At 47.9% G+C, this 16,570-nt stretch overlaps 1 protein-coding gene across 1 annotated transcript in view; it reads left to right on the plus strand.

Annotated features, from left to right (window-relative positions):
* Positions 1-16,570, plus strand: part of B4galt1 (beta-1,4-galactosyltransferase 1) — a 48,041-nt gene that overhangs the window by 23,575 nt on the left and 7,896 nt on the right. The window contains exons 2-3 of the mRNA XM_048419843.3: positions 4,215-4,450; positions 16,012-16,199. Coding sequence (XP_048275800.2) covers positions 4,215-4,450; positions 16,012-16,199 — 424 coding nt within the window. The remainder of the gene's footprint in view (positions 1-4,214; positions 4,451-16,011; positions 16,200-16,570) is intronic.

A 16,570-nucleotide genomic window follows, 5' to 3' on the forward strand; every position in this document is an offset into this window, starting at 1 on the left:
TGCCATGTGGGGAGGAGCGTGGGGGTGAGGTATTGGAGGCATGGGCTGTGAGAGTAGCTCAGAGGGGAGCAGGAGAGTGGAAAAGGCTATCAGTGACCGAACTCTGTGTGGAACCCCCGAAAGAGTGCATTCCTTGGGCAGCTGGAAACCAGGGCAGTTTTCCTTTATATTTAGTATATACCCAGCAGGGAGCTTCTAGGAGGTGGGAACATTCGTGTCTGGCCTCTTTCTCTTGTTCCTCAACTTAGCCTCCTTGGGCTGTCATACAAACTGGCACTCAGTTGGTACCCAGAAAGCACTGGCTGACACAAAGAAAAATGTTCTTGTCTTAACCCAAGGAGAGTTTGTGTAATGTAAACATTATGGGATAAAAGGCCGGTTTCATTCTTGGTAGGCTCCCAGGGACTTGGTCAACATGCTTTTCATACCTTTGTGCGTGTGTGCTTGCGTGTGTGTGCGTGCAACAGAGGCTGACAGAAACGGGGACAGAGAGTATTGAAGTTGGGTAGAAAGAGGAGGGAATGGAAGATAGACTACCCATGTCAGCTCCTCGACTGGATAGGCAGCAATGTTGTTGCCAAGGGAACCCTGGAGGAGAAGCAAGTCAAAGGGTAGGTACTGAAGGGTAGCGTGCATATGGGGTAGGTTAATTAAAGTGTTTGTGGCACATGGGTAGCCAGCAGAAAGATAGGGCCTGGAGACAGAATTTGGGGAGTGGGCATTGTTTAAAACAGAGACCCAAATGAAAGGGAGAGAGATGTTACCAAGGAAAGAGGCTGAGAAAGCATGGGGGGTAAGGTAGGGGGACGTGAGAGGGCATAACGCTTGGTAATTAAGGATTCCTTCTTAGTCATCTTCCCATTCAGGGCATCCATATCTTCCTTTCTGCTTGGCCATTCATGCCATCCAGGGAGCAAGGAAGGTGAGAATAGGGTTTTCAGAAGATCCCAGAGTGGGGTCTGTTCTTCCTAGTTTTAACCAGTACTCCAAGTCTGTCGGGTATCTGTGAAACCTCAGAGTTCATCCAGTCCAATCCTTGCAATGTATGGACAGGAAAATAGGTACCTTGAGAGCAGGGGGAAATTGTCCAAGGATCACCCAATAAGTCACTGAGGCAGCTGCACTGGGGATCCTGGGGTCCCCTCTCTTATTCAGTGCATTTACCTCAGCATCTTTCTGCGGGGGGAGGGGGGACACAGGACACTTCCCCTGCAGGTGTATCCTCGGGGAGGCTTGGCAGACCTCACATGAGCTCCTGTCTTCTGGGTGGGTTTCAGAACGCATAAGCAAGGTGGTCAGAAGATAACTCTGCTGCCTCTTGGGTTCTTGTAAATAGGGTTGTGTTTTCAGTACCTCTAGAACCAAAAGACAGTGTAGGAACAGATGCTGTGGGATCCCCAAAGGAAGAAGAACCCAATGATGGGTCATGAATTCACTGTACCTTGGAGTCTCCCAGATGGAAGTCTTGTCCTAGGATTGGAGAGTTGAGCCTCTAAACCTAGTAGGTCTATGGGAAGGAGTGGGAATCCCAAAGAACCTTCAATACTAGAAAGTGTCAAGTGTTAAAATGGGCCTTCAAGCTCTGTTGTCCAATTTGCCTGGTAAGAATTATCCCGGGTCTGGGGAGATGGCTCAGTCGTAAAGGGCCTCATGCAAGTTGATATCCCCAGAACCTAGGTTTGGAGCATATATCTGTAGTTCCAGTGCTGGGGCAGGGAACAAGAATGGAGACAAGCCCCATCTCTAGGGCTCAGCCTCAGTGAGAGACCCTGTCTCAGAAACTAAGGTGGAAAGCAATTAAGGGAAAAAATAATGTTGATTTCTGGCCTCTGGACACACACATACCTGTACACACCCATAGGAACACATATGTCCATAGCACGCTGATACATTTAAAACCAAAATCTCTTGGGCTTTTTGTTAATTATCCACTTCTGTCCCTTCCAAGGTCAGCTGAGGTGGACTGAGATTGTGTGTTGGTGCCAGTCACCCCAGGAAACTCTGTTGATAGGATTGAGGTAAATTGTACCAGGTGACTACTAACATAGTTCTGGAGCAGAGTGCCTGCTCACCTAGGGGGCATCTTGGGAGGTCAGAACAGGGACAGTAGCAATATTGTTCAGAACTGGTTCTGCAAGACCCCCGGCCTCCGAAAGGGAGGTCATAGCCCGGATTCGAGGCACAGCTTTTTTTGAGTTTGATACTCTCCTACTTGACTAAGCTCTGTGGTCATCAAGAGAGCCAAGGGATGCAGTTCTGCCGAGGCCTGCCTGTCGATGCGGGAGTTGGGTGCTTCCCGAGTAGGCCAGGCTAAGGAAATAGGCACCAAGATGGGGAAGATTGCGAGTGGTAGGCCTTGTTGCCTGGCCAAAGCATCTGGCCGCGTTTCGATTTAAGGTCACACAGCTTTCACCATGAAGGTGATATAATCAGAGCTTTGTCTTCGGAAGAAAATAAGTTAATGGGAACAGGTCCTGTAATGAAGGACAGAGAGAGAAGATTGAGGAGGTTCCCAGAAAAGGGAGAGGAGGTGACAACTGTCCAGAAACGCTCACCAGGCAGGGGAGCAGGCTCGCGGCTTTCTTTGCTAGACGATTTTAGGAGGGCAGATGTTCCCCGAGCATGTGAGCGACATTGTTTATTATAAGCAGGACAGACTGGTGCCTGCACAGCGGTGGGCAGGGTACTGTCCTCGCTCATGTATTTCAGGAGACTCTGATCTGTCAGTGTCCCTCCCACAGTGGGTTCCTCCCTGTGTTCTAGTGCCTGGTCTGTTTCACGTGTGAAGCTGGCATGGCACAGTAACGGTTCCCCAAATGACGACACTAGTTCAGTAATGATGGAGATGTAGGAAATGGTAAGCTAGCGAGCTGCAAGGGGTTTCTTGACAGCACAGGTTTTCCAGTGCCTTTGGGTGCTTTCCAGAAGCAGGATTTAGTTTGTGTGACTCCCACCCTGGCTTGTTCTGGGCATAATTCTCCACTGAGCATCTTGCTGGGGCTCATGTTTCTGGAACCTATTTTGAGGATCTCTGAGGATCGTGAAGCACTATGAGCCCAGGCTTGCAGACTTGGATCCTGTGTGTCAGGGTTCCCTGTGTGTGCCTGGACCACTTTGTGCACAGACTCCTTTCTTCCCTCTCTTCCTGTCCACCATGTCAGAATTTACTGCCTGCCTTTCCCTAGTCTTCTGAGCCAAGCACTTTCTTACTGGCCATTTCTTACTGGTCTCTAATCAGAGGACAGAAATTCTGGAGGCATACTGACTTTGCCATAACAGCCCTGGCAGTCCTGGAACTCACTCTGTTGATCAGGCTGGCCTTGAGCTCACAGAGATCTTCCTGCCTCTGCCTCCAAGTGCTGGGATTAAAGGTGTTATGCCACCACAGCTGGGAGGATTTTTTTGTTTTTGTTGTTATTGTTTTCTTTCTTTTTTGTTCTTAGTGATCTTTCCAGCTGTTCCTTTGTTTCCCCTCCTCTCCCCTGGGGTCGCATTGCCTCCTTCCTTCTCCATTGACCCTTCAGCTCCTTACTAGCTGCAGTGTGAGCCCCACACACCACACCCCTTCTTTCTTCTCTCTAGTTAGAATTTTGATTTCTCCAGTTAGATTTTGTTTTGTTTTCCCAAGACAGAGTTTCTCTGTGTAACTACCTTAACTGTCCTGGAACTACCCTAACTGTCCTCAAACTCAGAGATCAGCCTGCCTCTGCCTCCCTGGGTGCTGGGACTAAAGGGCACCACCACACCCTGCTTAGATTAAGTCTAGAAAGAGTCATGTTAGTCCTTTGTCTAAAGCCATACAGATAGCAGAGCTGGGTCTCAAGCTCAGGATTTCTGAGAAAATGCTTTTGCATCTCTGCTCACCAGTCTGTACTGCAAAAGTCAAGTGGTGTGAGCAGAAATTGATTCCTTTTTTTTTTTTTTTTTTTTTTTTTTTTTTGCAGTACCACCCAAGTGGGAGAGGGTGTCTTGGGCAGGGAGTGTTCCAGAGGTAACTGACTGTCTGGGTTTGCCCAGCACTGGGAGTTCCTGGAACAAGGGGCTTCCAAGGTGATCCGTCACACCAGCGCTGGGCATGGATGTGCTTTCTGCCGTACCCTGTGTTCTCCCTCCTCCAGGAGGAGCTGTCTCGGTAGCTGTGGTCTGGTCAGCTGATGCAGTCTGTGGCATGGTGGGCCCTGCGGCTGGCTAACATCTTCATTCCATCTCTCCAGTTGGCCCCATGGTGATTGACTTTAATATTCCCGTGGATCTGGAGCTTTTGGCCAAGAAGAACCCAGAGATAAAGATGGGCGGTCGTTACTCTCCCAAGGACTGTATTTCTCCGCACAAGGTGGCCATCATTATCCCGTTCCGCAACCGGCAGGAGCACCTCAAATATTGGCTGTATTATTTGCACCCAATCCTACAGCGCCAGCAACTGGACTATGGCATCTACGTTATCAACCAGGTGAGGTTTGGGAAGATGGGGCACGGGAGGTAGAACTCGGGTACACAAATGCCTGTGCAGTTAGTACTAAGGGAAGGGAGTGATTTCATTGACGACTCGGCATTTTACAGTGAAGTGCCAACCCTGCCACTTAATTAAACATACAGTGAGCTAAATGCCAACAGTATGCTTGCTTATTGATATTAGCTCTGCTAGCCAAGCGAACTGGGAAGGGTGTGTTTGAAAAAAAAAGGAAAAGACATCTCCAGTTATCACAAAGTAAAGCACTGATTATCATTCAAGGTAACTATATATTTTTCTTCCTACATTACAAAAATATTACAAACACAATATCCATTTGTGTCAGACTTTTGGACAACTTTGAAATTGATCAAGCCAGACAGTAAGAGACCTGTACCAAGTTGAGGTTATGTGTGTCTCCATACAAGCCGGCTGTGGGTGAGAAGTCTGGGAAGGTCCTATTCCAGAGCCTCATAGAGTGATGTGGGTTAGGCTGAACTTGGTACTGCACTTCAGATCATGTGTGTCAGGATGCCATCCACCTAGGACATGAATGCTGAAGACTTTCCAGCCACTGTCACCAGAGCCTGGAGACTCGGCTAGATTTAAGAACATTTTATAAGGTTCTTTTGAGACAGGATCTTACTACGGAACCCTGACTGTCCTGAGACTCACTCTGGAGACCAGGGTTAGAGGCATACACCGAGAACTTTTATAAATAAACAAACAAACAAACTTTGCTTATTTCAGTATACTTAATGAGAATTACTACTTGTGCCACGAATTTAACTTTGATATTTCAACTTTATTCCCAATACTTAAATTCATGTAATCTCCTAGTTGTGTTGACAGGTCTGACTTATCTGTGTGCCAGATTTCATTGAAATGTCTTTGAAAAGACAGTTTGCCCCCTTGGTTTTAAGCTCAGCTTTGAGCCTGCTTGAAGTAGTAAGATTGCTAACTGTTTTCTGCTTCCATCAACGTCAAGGGACTTCGCGTTTCTTCAAGGACACTGGGATAGTGTTTGCCTATCTGGCTGAAGGCTCCTGTAGCCTGGTGCTGCCTCAGGAATGTTCTAGAGAAGTGTGACATTGCAACATCCTGAAGCTTCCAGCCCACTTTAGACAGCTCGTTAACAATTAAAAATAGTTATGAGCTGGGCCGTGGTGGTACATGCTTTTTTCCAGCACTCAGGAGGCAGAGGCAGGCAGATCAGTGAGTTCCAGGACAGCCAGGGCTACACAGAGAAACCCTGTCTCGAAAAGGGGGAAAAAAAGTGATTGCATGATGATTGTCCAATGCTTTGGAAATTTAGAGGAAGAAGAAAGCTGTGCCCTGATAATATAGTGCAGGAGTTCCTAAATACATGAGGAGGTAGATCTCGTTGTTAAAGAGCATTCCCATGCCCTGGCACACTGTGACCTCTGGAAGCGTTTCCTGAGCTAGTCTAGACAGAGAGCTGTTTTCCAAGAATGTCTGTGGTGATGAGTGTTCTGTGAGTCACACATTGGAGAAAACAACCCCAAGTCAGCCCCTCTCTCCTTCCTGTTACTCTCCCTAGGATACCATGAACTCCTTTCTCTTATTCCCACTTGTACCTTAGTATCAGCAAAAGAATCTTTTGCTGGGCAGTGGTGGTGCACGCCTTTAATCCCAGCACTTGGGAGGCAGAGGCAGAGAGATCTCTAAGAGTCTGAAGCCAACCTGATCTACAGAGCAAGTTCCAGGATAGGCTCCAAAGCTACACAGAGAAACCCTGTCTTGAAAAATTAGAAGAGAGAGAGAGAGAGAGAGAGAGAGAGAGAGAGAGAGAGAGAAGAAAAGGGATCTTACATAGCAGTTGGTGTAGCTCAGTGGTCGACCGCCTGCCGAGCATTCAGGTGCCTATCTTTGAGCTCCGGCCTAGCCGCCAGTCACTGTCTGCTAGGACTTGCCTAGACCCTAGTGGGCAGGGAGCGGGTTTTCTGCTCAGTGTCACAGCAAAGAGACTCAGAGAGGGTGAAGAGCAGCAGAGGTACATACTGGTCACAAATAACAGTGGGCTGCAGCTCTACCCCACCCGGACTCCAAGTTTAATGCCCTTCTACTGGGTCACGGGAGCTCTTTTTGAAGCCATTTAGCCTCTTCCTGGGATGTTTCTCAAAGCCTGGTATCCAGGACTGGGGGCAAGCATGCTGGAGAGCCATTTCCCAGTCAGTGATCATGGGCCAACCACGTAAGCCTTGCCAACTTGTTTCCCTCCAAGAGAGGAAAGGAAGTTAGTATGTCCTCATTGGGCTGCGAGGCACCTGTTGTGTGGCAAACCCTTAGTAAATATTAGCCATTATTACCTTGATTTCGTCTTTTCCTCTCCCCATTCTTCCTGCCTCTTGCCTCTGCCTGGTACTTTGCTGATAAGTTCTTTATTGTTCTTCCTGCCTCCTGCTTTATCCCAACACAGCACCAATATCAGGGTCTTGCCTACCACCCGCTGGGACCTCTGTATGGTCAGAAGATGGTAGATACTGGCGTGAGTCAGACAGCAGGCTCAGGAGTCTCAGGGACCATGTCTTATCAACTTCTTCAGAGGGGTCCCCCACACAGAAATGAACTCCTACAAGTTTTTACGGTTTATACTTCTGCCCGTAGGAAGCTGTTGACCTTGTTCAATGTAGGCCCCCCAGCCACTGTGAAACTTAAAACTCCAAATAAGTGTGCTGGACAGTTGTGGGAGGGGCTTCCCAACTGTTAGAGGGGAGCAAGTCTGGCTTTTGTCCTTTGAGTTTCTGTTTCTCCTCTTGCGTACCATGTGTGGATCCTGTTAGAGATCCTGCACATCGTACCTCGTGCCACGTCCCGCTCTGAGACACAGATATCCAGCTAAGGTATCCAGCACTGGGGCGGACCTTGATGTGGAAATGAATGTCAAGGTATCAAATAGCAAACAGGATGCTTTCTGTCCCACATAGTTTACAGTCAGGGAAGGACAAAGCCAGGGAATAGGAAGGTGTTGCCACCTGGTAGCACCAACCTTAAATGAAAAAAAAGAAAGAAAGAAAGAAAGGAAGGAAGGAAGGAAGGAAGGAAGAAAGAAAGAAAGAAAGAAAGAAAGAAAGAAAGAAAGAAAGAAAGAAAAAAGGCCAGATGCTTTGAAGACTGTCCATCATAAAAAAATACACACTGTTACGCTGGGTCATAGCCATGACCGTCCTTGGTCCCAGACTCAGCAACTAGGAATTTCTGCAGTTTCATTCATTTTGCTTCTGACACTTCTTGTTTCCTCCCTCAGCTACTCAGGACCCTTCTGGTTCTGACCACATCACTTACCCTCTTTAAACCCTTCAACAATGTCCCCACTGCCTCAGGCCAGGGCCAGAGTGGTCTGAAACCTTAGCTGGGATACCACCTGGGGACTGGTCCTGACCTACCTCCAGCCACTTCTTCCCCATTCGTCACCCTTCACACAGACACCTGTCCCCTCCTCCTTGTGCCTTTGCTTACACTGCCCCTGCCTCTGTCCATGCCCCCCCCACCATGACTTTTTCTGAATGTGTTTTAAGCTTCTTTCCTCTGCCTCATTCCTCTGCCTCAGTAGCTCTGTGAAGCCCCTGGAGTAGAGGTGACTTCTCCCTCTTCACTGTTCCTGATCTACTTGATGTAAGAGACAGTCATATTTTTTGTGCCTCATCTTGACCTTGGATTCCCAGTCCCAACCAGACTCATCCCCACATCTCTGACCATGCAGCTCCTCCACAGTCCAGTACGAACTCAGCAGGGTTTGGAATATGGAGAATCTTTCCTTGCATCCTGTCCTTTTATTTATACCCACACTCAGGGTGTCTGCTCCTGGTTCTCTGGCTGGGTCCATCACTGCTGGAAGCAAAGTCTCCTTTCCTAGCTTAGCCAGATCAATGACCCCTGCAAAATTGGCACTGCCCCTCCCTCTAGGGAGGGATCATTTCCCTGAAGTCCCTGTGAATTGCTTACTAGGACATAGGTTATCTACAATACATCCCTTGGGGTAACCTTCCTTTTCGGGAAAGATACAATATACTTTAGCCCTCTGTTTGTTCATGGTCATAAAACTCATTTTTGACCCTTACACGGTCAGTGATTCATAACTGTAATTGTGGTAAGAAAGAGGAGGATTCCAAGTTCGAGATCAGCTCTACTACATAGTGTGTTAAGGCAAGCCTGGGCTACATATCAAGACCAAAATCAAAAGCAAAGTCTCTTGTGTTCCTTTGCATCTTGACTTTCTTCGATGAGGGCTTCTCATCTGCCCCTGCTATGAAGGCTGCAGAGGTAAGCATGTCATGGCCAGTAGCAGAGCTGGGATTAGACAGAGGTACTAAGGACTATCCCACTTGTCATGTTTGTTTCCAGAACATTCACAGGCACTTGCCCATGTGAGACAGGGCAGCGACTTGTGTAATAGCCCCAGTGCCCCCAGGAGCCTGTCTCACTTGTTATGGTTCCAGGTAGACCTGACTGCACAGGCTTTGGGGAAGCGGAAGAGCCCAGCCTGGGCTAGGACGGCAGATGGTGCTTTGTCTGGCTCTGATGTGACTTTGTTCTGTCTCAGTTTTTTATTTTGAAGATGGTTTGTCAAAAGTGTGTGTGTATGTGTGTGTGTATGTGTTAGTGCAGGTGCCCACAGAGACCAAAAGAGGCATCAGATCCACTGGAGTTCGAGTTGTGACCAGTTGTCAGCTTCCTGGTGTGGGTACTGGGACCGAAAATCAGGCCCTCTGCAAGAACAGTGTGTATTATACACCACAGAGCCATCTCCAGCCCCTGCCTCTGTGGACTGTTTTAGGCTATCAGCTTGTGGCTGTAGTTTGAGATAGACTTTTGTGCCCTCCGTGAGCAAGAAGCGCCACTGCTGCACTTGTCGTGGGCTGTGGTCCAGCCAACAGAATTCCTCCAAGAGGTCAGGATCGGTTGTAGTGAGGCATGAGGGTGGCTTATGGCTCCCATAGTTATGGCCTCCAAGAGGTCAGGATCGGTTGTGGTGAGGCATGAGGATGGTCTGTGGCCCCCATAGTCTGGCTTCTGCCTTGCTCATCTCTGTGTCATTCCTGTCACTTGTGTCTGCTATTTCCTCCTCCAGCTGTCAGTGAATGTGTCAGGGGATGGGACTTAGGTAGTGGGAGGGCTCAGGTTCACCCTCCTTTCCTTGGGACATTTGGACCTCTCAGCTTGCTGACATAGAGGTGGTGTGGGAAGGTTGGGAGTGTCTGTCACCCAGTCCGAGTGCCACCCTCTGCCCTGCTGTCCCCGCTCTGACCAAGTCTGTGTATTCTCCTGGGGAGTGTATCCTAGCACTTACCGGTACTCAGTTGCTAGTGAATAGCCCCCAGATATTGTTCTGGGAAATGCCAGTTTGTCTCTACACACCCTTGGTCCACAAAAGGGAAATGGCAAGTATTTGAACTTTGCCTTGAGACAAGGGTGATCCGAATGGGTCCCTTTCCCTGTGCAGCCTGGTTTGCCTGTTGCCCATCTCGTTTGCATATGCCTCCTTTTTCTTTGTCCTTCTAGGGGGGATCTTTTGCCTTTACTTGTTAATCCTGTTAGCAAAGCAAGCTGAAGGAGAAGCTCCTACTTGTGGGCGGCTTCTTACTTTTCACCCACCTTCTCTTCTGTCCTCTCTGCCTCCTCCAAAGAGAGAAAAGCCGACTTACCTACTGCTGCTCTTCCTAACTACCGCCACCACCGCTGCCACCACCGCCAGTGCCACTGCCACCCTGGTAATGTTCTCACACCTGATACGGTGCCGGGCCTTGCTGGCCAGGGGAAGCTCTGAATAAGCCCGTGACTGGGCTGTCCTCCAGCTGTGGGGCCTCCCAGACAAGCACAGGACCGCTGTGAGCGTTCTGGGAAAACATCGAGATCAGTGGAAGCCAGCTCATGGTGCAGAGCCCAAGAGACTTCGCTGTCTTTAGATTAGACCCTGCTAGAGCTCATAGTGTATGTATATAAATGTTTATATCTTGCCTTTCTCTTCAGGTCCATATCATTAACATCTTCCCACACTGTTTCATAGTCTCCATATTCATAACTTCCACGCTTTCATAGTTGTTCATCCCTGAGTTCTACCGTAATTACCTTTTCCTTTATTAGAAGCCTAATAAACAGTAGCAAACATCCTCAAGTGTCAGGTTTGCTCTGTCTTGGCTTCTGCCTTCAAGATTGTTTCCCTGGGCTGGATTTTCAGACATGGCATAGTATGTTATAGGATAGGATAGTTAAGAAAATACTTTGCATATTTTGTCTGATACAAATAGACAGATTGGTTTTTGAAAGAGAAGTCTTTATTTTAACTTGTGTCTTATACATCTTGGAAGTGTTCAGTACCACCTTTGGCTGTATTCTGCAGGAAGTCTCTGTGCCTTGAGCTCAGAAAGAGGCAAGCCTTCTAAGGCTCTGGCTTCAGTGTAACTGAGGTTCTAAGCTGACCTCTGCATATATAACCCACAATTCCTGTGCTGTTCCCCCAACTTGTGACTTGGAAAGCAGATGTGCCCCATCCTTTTGAGTGACTGCTTCAGCTAACAGAGAACTGCCTCCCAATGAGTATGGGCTGTCCTTCTGAAGGCCTGTGTCTTTCACTCACTGGATGAAACACTTAAGCCTCAGATTCAAGTTTTGTTGAGGACTGTATCTAAGCCCAAGACCATCATGTTATGTATAAAAACTAGAACCCACCTGCTAGGAACCCAAAGAAGAATGACTATTACCCACCACAGGTCAGCATTTGTCTAACCCCAGGCTCTTGCTTTACTCCCCTAGGTGTCCCCTCCAGTCTGTCTGCAGTTCTAAGATCTGCAGTACACCGAGGCTGCAGGGATGCCCAGTCAGAGCTTCCCCAGCCCCAAGTCCTAGCCTTCTCACAGTCGAAGTGGGAGTGGCTTTGTAATGGGGCCACAGCAACCAAATCTCTCCCAACACAGATATTCAGATTCGTAGAGAATCTGGGGACCAACTTTGTTGTTGAGCCGTCTTGTGCTGGAGGAGAGGCATGTGTGGTTTGTCCCCAGTCCGTCTAGGTCTCAGGATGTAGCTGCTGATGGCGCACACGGGCCTGCATTCCTGGGAGGCAGAGCGGTTGGGCAGAATGAATATTCAAGAGGCTGTTGGGACATGAACGAGGTGAACCATGGCTTTCTGTGGCTGCTCCTCTGGCCTTTGTTGCAATCAAGGGACATCTCTTCTTGTCTTTCTTAGCTGCCCTCGAGATGTTCCCGGAGACTAGAGTAGACTCTGGTACCTGTCCTGTCCTCCTCCCCCAAAAGGCTCTTAGAAGTACACACACTTAGGGACAGGGGCATGAGAAGGAAGTGGAGCCTCCGGGCGCTCAGAGGAGGATTCAAAACTTACTCACCATTACTTCCCAGGCTTGCCAGTTGTGCGTGGATCATAAAACAGCTTTCTAATGGACTGGTCTCCCTGTCTTTACTTGGATTGAGACACAAATCCCCCCTGATATGCAAAACATAATGTAAGGCTCCCTGTGGCTTAGAGGGGAAGCCCGAACCTTTGAGTACCTCAGCAAGGGCCCACCTTCCTCTCTGCCTATGGACTGGCCCACCTCCATCTCTACCTATGGACTGGCCCACCTCCGTCTCTACCTATGGACTGGTCTACCTCCGTCTCTGTTTTGAATTCTTGTAATTTTGAAAATGTTCCTATTTCTTCACATCCTCTTACTATCTGATGCCTTTCCGCACACCCACCCCACCCCCACACTCAGAGTCTCTGCTCTCATCTGCAGCGTCTCAGTCATTCAGAGATTTGAGCTATTTCTGGCCTTTCTTCTTTTCTTTCTTCCTGTTTCTCCCTCTAATTAGGAAAAGGTAGCTATAATCTTGCCTACTATTGTGAGATATGGGAAGAAGCTCACTTTTTAAAACTGGATCATGCTGGTGGTGGTGCATGCCTTTAATCCCAAAACTCAATCGCTGTGATTTTGAGATTTTGAGGCCAGTCTGGTCTACACAGTAAAATCCTGTCGCAAAATACCCTAAACAGACTGAAAAAAAAAAGCCAGCTGAGTCAGTTTTTAGAGAGCCCCTTCGGTGTGAAGCTTCTCTTCTGAATGAGGTCTTCCCCTAAGCGTTCCCACACTTTACCTTGGTCTTTCTTCCGCTGCTGGAGTCTCAATCATGTGAGCCTCAGGCTAACTCAGTTAAGCCTAATCCTTTTTAGCAATTCCCTGTCTGTCAGAGAAGCAGGAATTGACGGGAACTCTTGAAGCTGGTAAGAAAGGCCATAAGTAAACTCTAAAGAAGACAGAGTCCCCAGGAGTGTTAAAAAAAAAAAAAAAAAAAAAGAAAGAAAGAAAGAAAAAAAAAAAACAGCCACGGGACTCAAGAATCATTCTGATAGTTCCAGAAGGATGAAAAACCTGTTTCCATAATTGTGGTAGTAGCTGAATTGTCACCAGGTAGGGCACTAAGGCCTTTTATGACCTATTGTATTTATTACAACTCACCTGGTATCTTCCTAGGTAACAAAACAGGAAACTGAGGCCAGAGGTGCGATTTCCCCATTCACTTCGCAGGATGTGGAGCAAAGTGTGTCTTGTCTCAGCTGGGTTATTGGGCCTGACCTGGCGTCAGGTGCTTGATGAGTTTGCACTTGAGTGAATGAAGTGGCAGAAAGTTTGTGTGAGGAGGGGTGAGAAGAAGGCTTGGGGGAGGGGTCCTCCCACCTCTTGGGAGGTGGAGGAGTACATTTTAGAAAAAGATGATTGGAAGCTGACACACGGTAGCATGGGCATTTAATCCCAGCACTCATGAGGCAGAGGCAGGTGAACCTCCGATCTGAGGCCAGCCTGGTCTACAGAGTGAGTTCCAGGACAGCCAGGACTGTACCACAGAGAAACCCTGTCTTGAAGTCCTCCCCCAGCAAAAAAAAAAAAAAAAAAAAAGATAATTGGATTTGCCATGCTGTCGTTTACCAAGAAAGGTCAGCATTTCACCCAAAGAAACCTAGAAAATACTTTACTTTTCTGCAGTCTCAAGGGAGGAAGAGGAAGACACATACATTCTGCCCAGCTTCCCGTTTCAGGTTCCTGGTGGGCCACAGCACACCCGCTAGCCTGTACCATGTTCTTCCTCTCTTCATTGTTCTTACAAGTAACACTGGTTGGGAAGGAGGCTTAAGAGGAAAAATGTGGTTCAGGTTATTTGTAAAATTGCCTGACCAGTTCTAAATGTGGTCCAGACACCAGGGTCCCTTCTGAGTCGAAGGGCGTCTGTTACAGGGCCCTAAGCCAAAAGCAGGTCTCCTGGACCTCTCCAGGCTGCGACTGTTTATGGCCTATGGTTCCAAGTTTTTAGCTCCTGGTAGGTGTACACTGCTAGTCCCAGGCCGCGATTAGATCAGACAGTCATTGCCAGCAGGTCCTGTGGGGCAGAGAAGGCCACCAGGAGCCCTCACCCCAGATGGTGGGAGTGTACCCCGAGAGTCTCCTACAGAGGGTTTAGAGGCTTTGGGAATGCGTCCCTTTCACTTGTTAGGAAAGCTGTCTTTGGGACTTTGTGCTCCTAAGTGTGATTAGGGTTGGGACAGTGATTGTTAAAAGATTGTCAAGATGGACTGGGCGGTGGTGCACGCCTTTAATCCCAGAACTTGGGAGGCAGAGGCAGGCGGATCTCTGTGAGTTCAAGGCCAGCCTGGTCTACAAAGCAAGTTTCAGGACAACCAGGACTGTTGTGTACACAGAGAACCCCTGTCTTGGAAAAGGAAAAGGAAAAAAAAAAAAAAAAAAGGATGTCAAGAGGATCAAGCCATGCACTACAGGGTAGAAACATTAGAAACATTACTCTATGCCCTGTACATGAATGACATCCCCCAGTGTACACTAGCAATATGTTGTTATGGTAACAGGAGTTCCCATAACTTCTCAGTTTTCCTATTCAGTTTCTACTCTTTGGACTTTTTGCCCCATGTCTTTCATGAAATTAATTGAACCCAGGATTTCTGATCAAGTCTTTGCGATAGAGCAGCCAAAGAACACAGTGTTCCTTTGGGCACAGCTCTCTTTCACTGTGCATAGTTGAAGGACTTTGTTAGGGCCGGAGAAAGGAGCCTTGTGTGCTAAGTGGTTTCTTAAGTTATTCATTGTTTTCTGACTTCCTGGTACCTGCCTTTCTGTGAGTAGTTTGTTTCTGTGTTATCTACCTGATGGCCTGTGGTGCCAGCTTCCAAGTTTTCATCCAGGCACAGGGAGAGAGACCCTTGTGGGACCGTGGTCCTCAAAGTGGAGGCCCCAGGCTCTTGATCCCAAGAGTTCTAGGGAAAAGAGCCTTAGTAAGCAAGGATTCCAGAGTGTGGGGCTTCACCGCCTCCTGACACGGCTACGAGGTCGGAATGAGAGCACATGTTCAGGAAGGGCTGTATGGGCTGCTTGGTGTCAAGGACAGCAGAGCTGATGCTGGGACCATCTCTGCTGACCTTGGACCAGGAGCTGCTTTGGTGGGAACTTTACAGAAAGTGCCACCATCTGTCTCTGTACATTGAAACTTGTCCATCAGTCTGTCCATCCATCCAGTCCAATCCATCCATCACATCTATCCATCCATCCATCCATCCATCAAGCTTCACAGCAACTATTATGTTTTTATTTTATGACAGTGGGGCACTAGGTGAATAAAATACAAAAGTGTAAGTTCTTTATCACACTCATTTTCATGGACGATTCTGGAAATAAGCAAGGTAAGTCATTAAAACATGAAGCATCTTCTCTGCCGTCAGACTTGGCGACGTAGGCCCGTCTGCTGGACCGAAGCAGGCGCTCTGTCTCTAGCTCTAACATGTGTCCAGCGGCTTCCCGCTGTGCACTGTTAACATGTGAGGGTGAGGACCTAGTGCAGCACCTGGTGCTGACCTGACATTCATGTACAAGTCCAAAAATATGACAGTCAGGCACCTCATTTTCACTGTTTCCTGTGTTTTTCCCCTGGAGTCTGTTTGTAGTAATATAAATAACTTATGACAAATGTTCAAATGCCTTTTTCACCTTTTCTTTTAGAGTTACACACACATGCACACACACAATAACACACACACACACTTTAAAACAGAGTCTTACTGTATTCCAAGCTGCTCTGAAATTTTCTCTTTAGCCCTGGCTGGTCTCAGACTCATATTCTATATACTTCAAGTTCCTGAGTGCCAGATTACATATGTGTGCCACCACACCTGGCCCTTATTTTTTATATTATTTTAGCAGCTCTATTTCATTACGTGGCTGTGCATGACTTGTTTGACCAGTTCCCCAGGGATGCTTATGTAACTGGCATAGTCTGCTGCAGCGATGCCCACTTCACAGTGAACAGTGCTAGTCACAGTTGTCACATGCCTGCAAGCCCTTCTCCCAGACAGATTCCTGGAGGGGGATTGTTGGCCCAGAGGGCTGACACTCAGAACTGACGTGTGCAGTAAGGGCAGAAAAATGAGGCCCACCAGTTAACTGATGACCATGTGTGGCAGGCAAGTCCCTGATCCTTGTGAGTGTTCTCTTTCAAAGGTCTTGTGGATCTGATACCAACCACTTCTTGTTTCTGCACCAGGCTGGAGAAACCATGTTCAATCGAGCCAAGCTCCTCAATATTGGCTTTCAAGAGGCCTTGAAGGACTACGAGTACAACTGCTTTGTGTTTAGTGATGTGGACCTCGTCCCCATGGATGACCACAATGCCTACAGGTGCTTTGCGCAGCCAAGGCACATTTCTGTTGCAATGGACAAGTTCGGGTTTAGGTAAGACATACTCAGCAAGAGCCTGCCACAAATGTGCTACGTTTTAGGTGTGGTCTGTTTCCAAGAAGAACATGGGCTTCCACTCAAACATAGGGCTCTAACTTTTCTGTCAAAGAGCTGGTGAAGAGGCCAGAGATATTCCTGTCCCCAGGGACAGCAGTGGGATCCAAACCTTATTGACATGTGGAGCATAGCCTTATGGTCAATTGTTTAATCTGAAAAGTCCAAGGGCCAGGATAGTATGTGTGTGGATAAAAGTGCACACCCTTAATTCTAAAGCATTCCAGAGTCCAGAGGCAGGTGGATCACTACAGTTGAAGGCTAGCCTGGCTACATACCGAGTTCTAGGACAGGCAGAGCTTTGTGCTAAG

Source organism: Myodes glareolus, chromosome 16, assembly GCF_982192425.1.
Source record: "Myodes glareolus chromosome 16, mMyoGla1.1, whole genome shotgun sequence".
In the NCBI taxonomy this organism is placed as follows: domain Eukaryota; kingdom Metazoa; phylum Chordata; class Mammalia; order Rodentia; family Cricetidae; genus Myodes; species Myodes glareolus.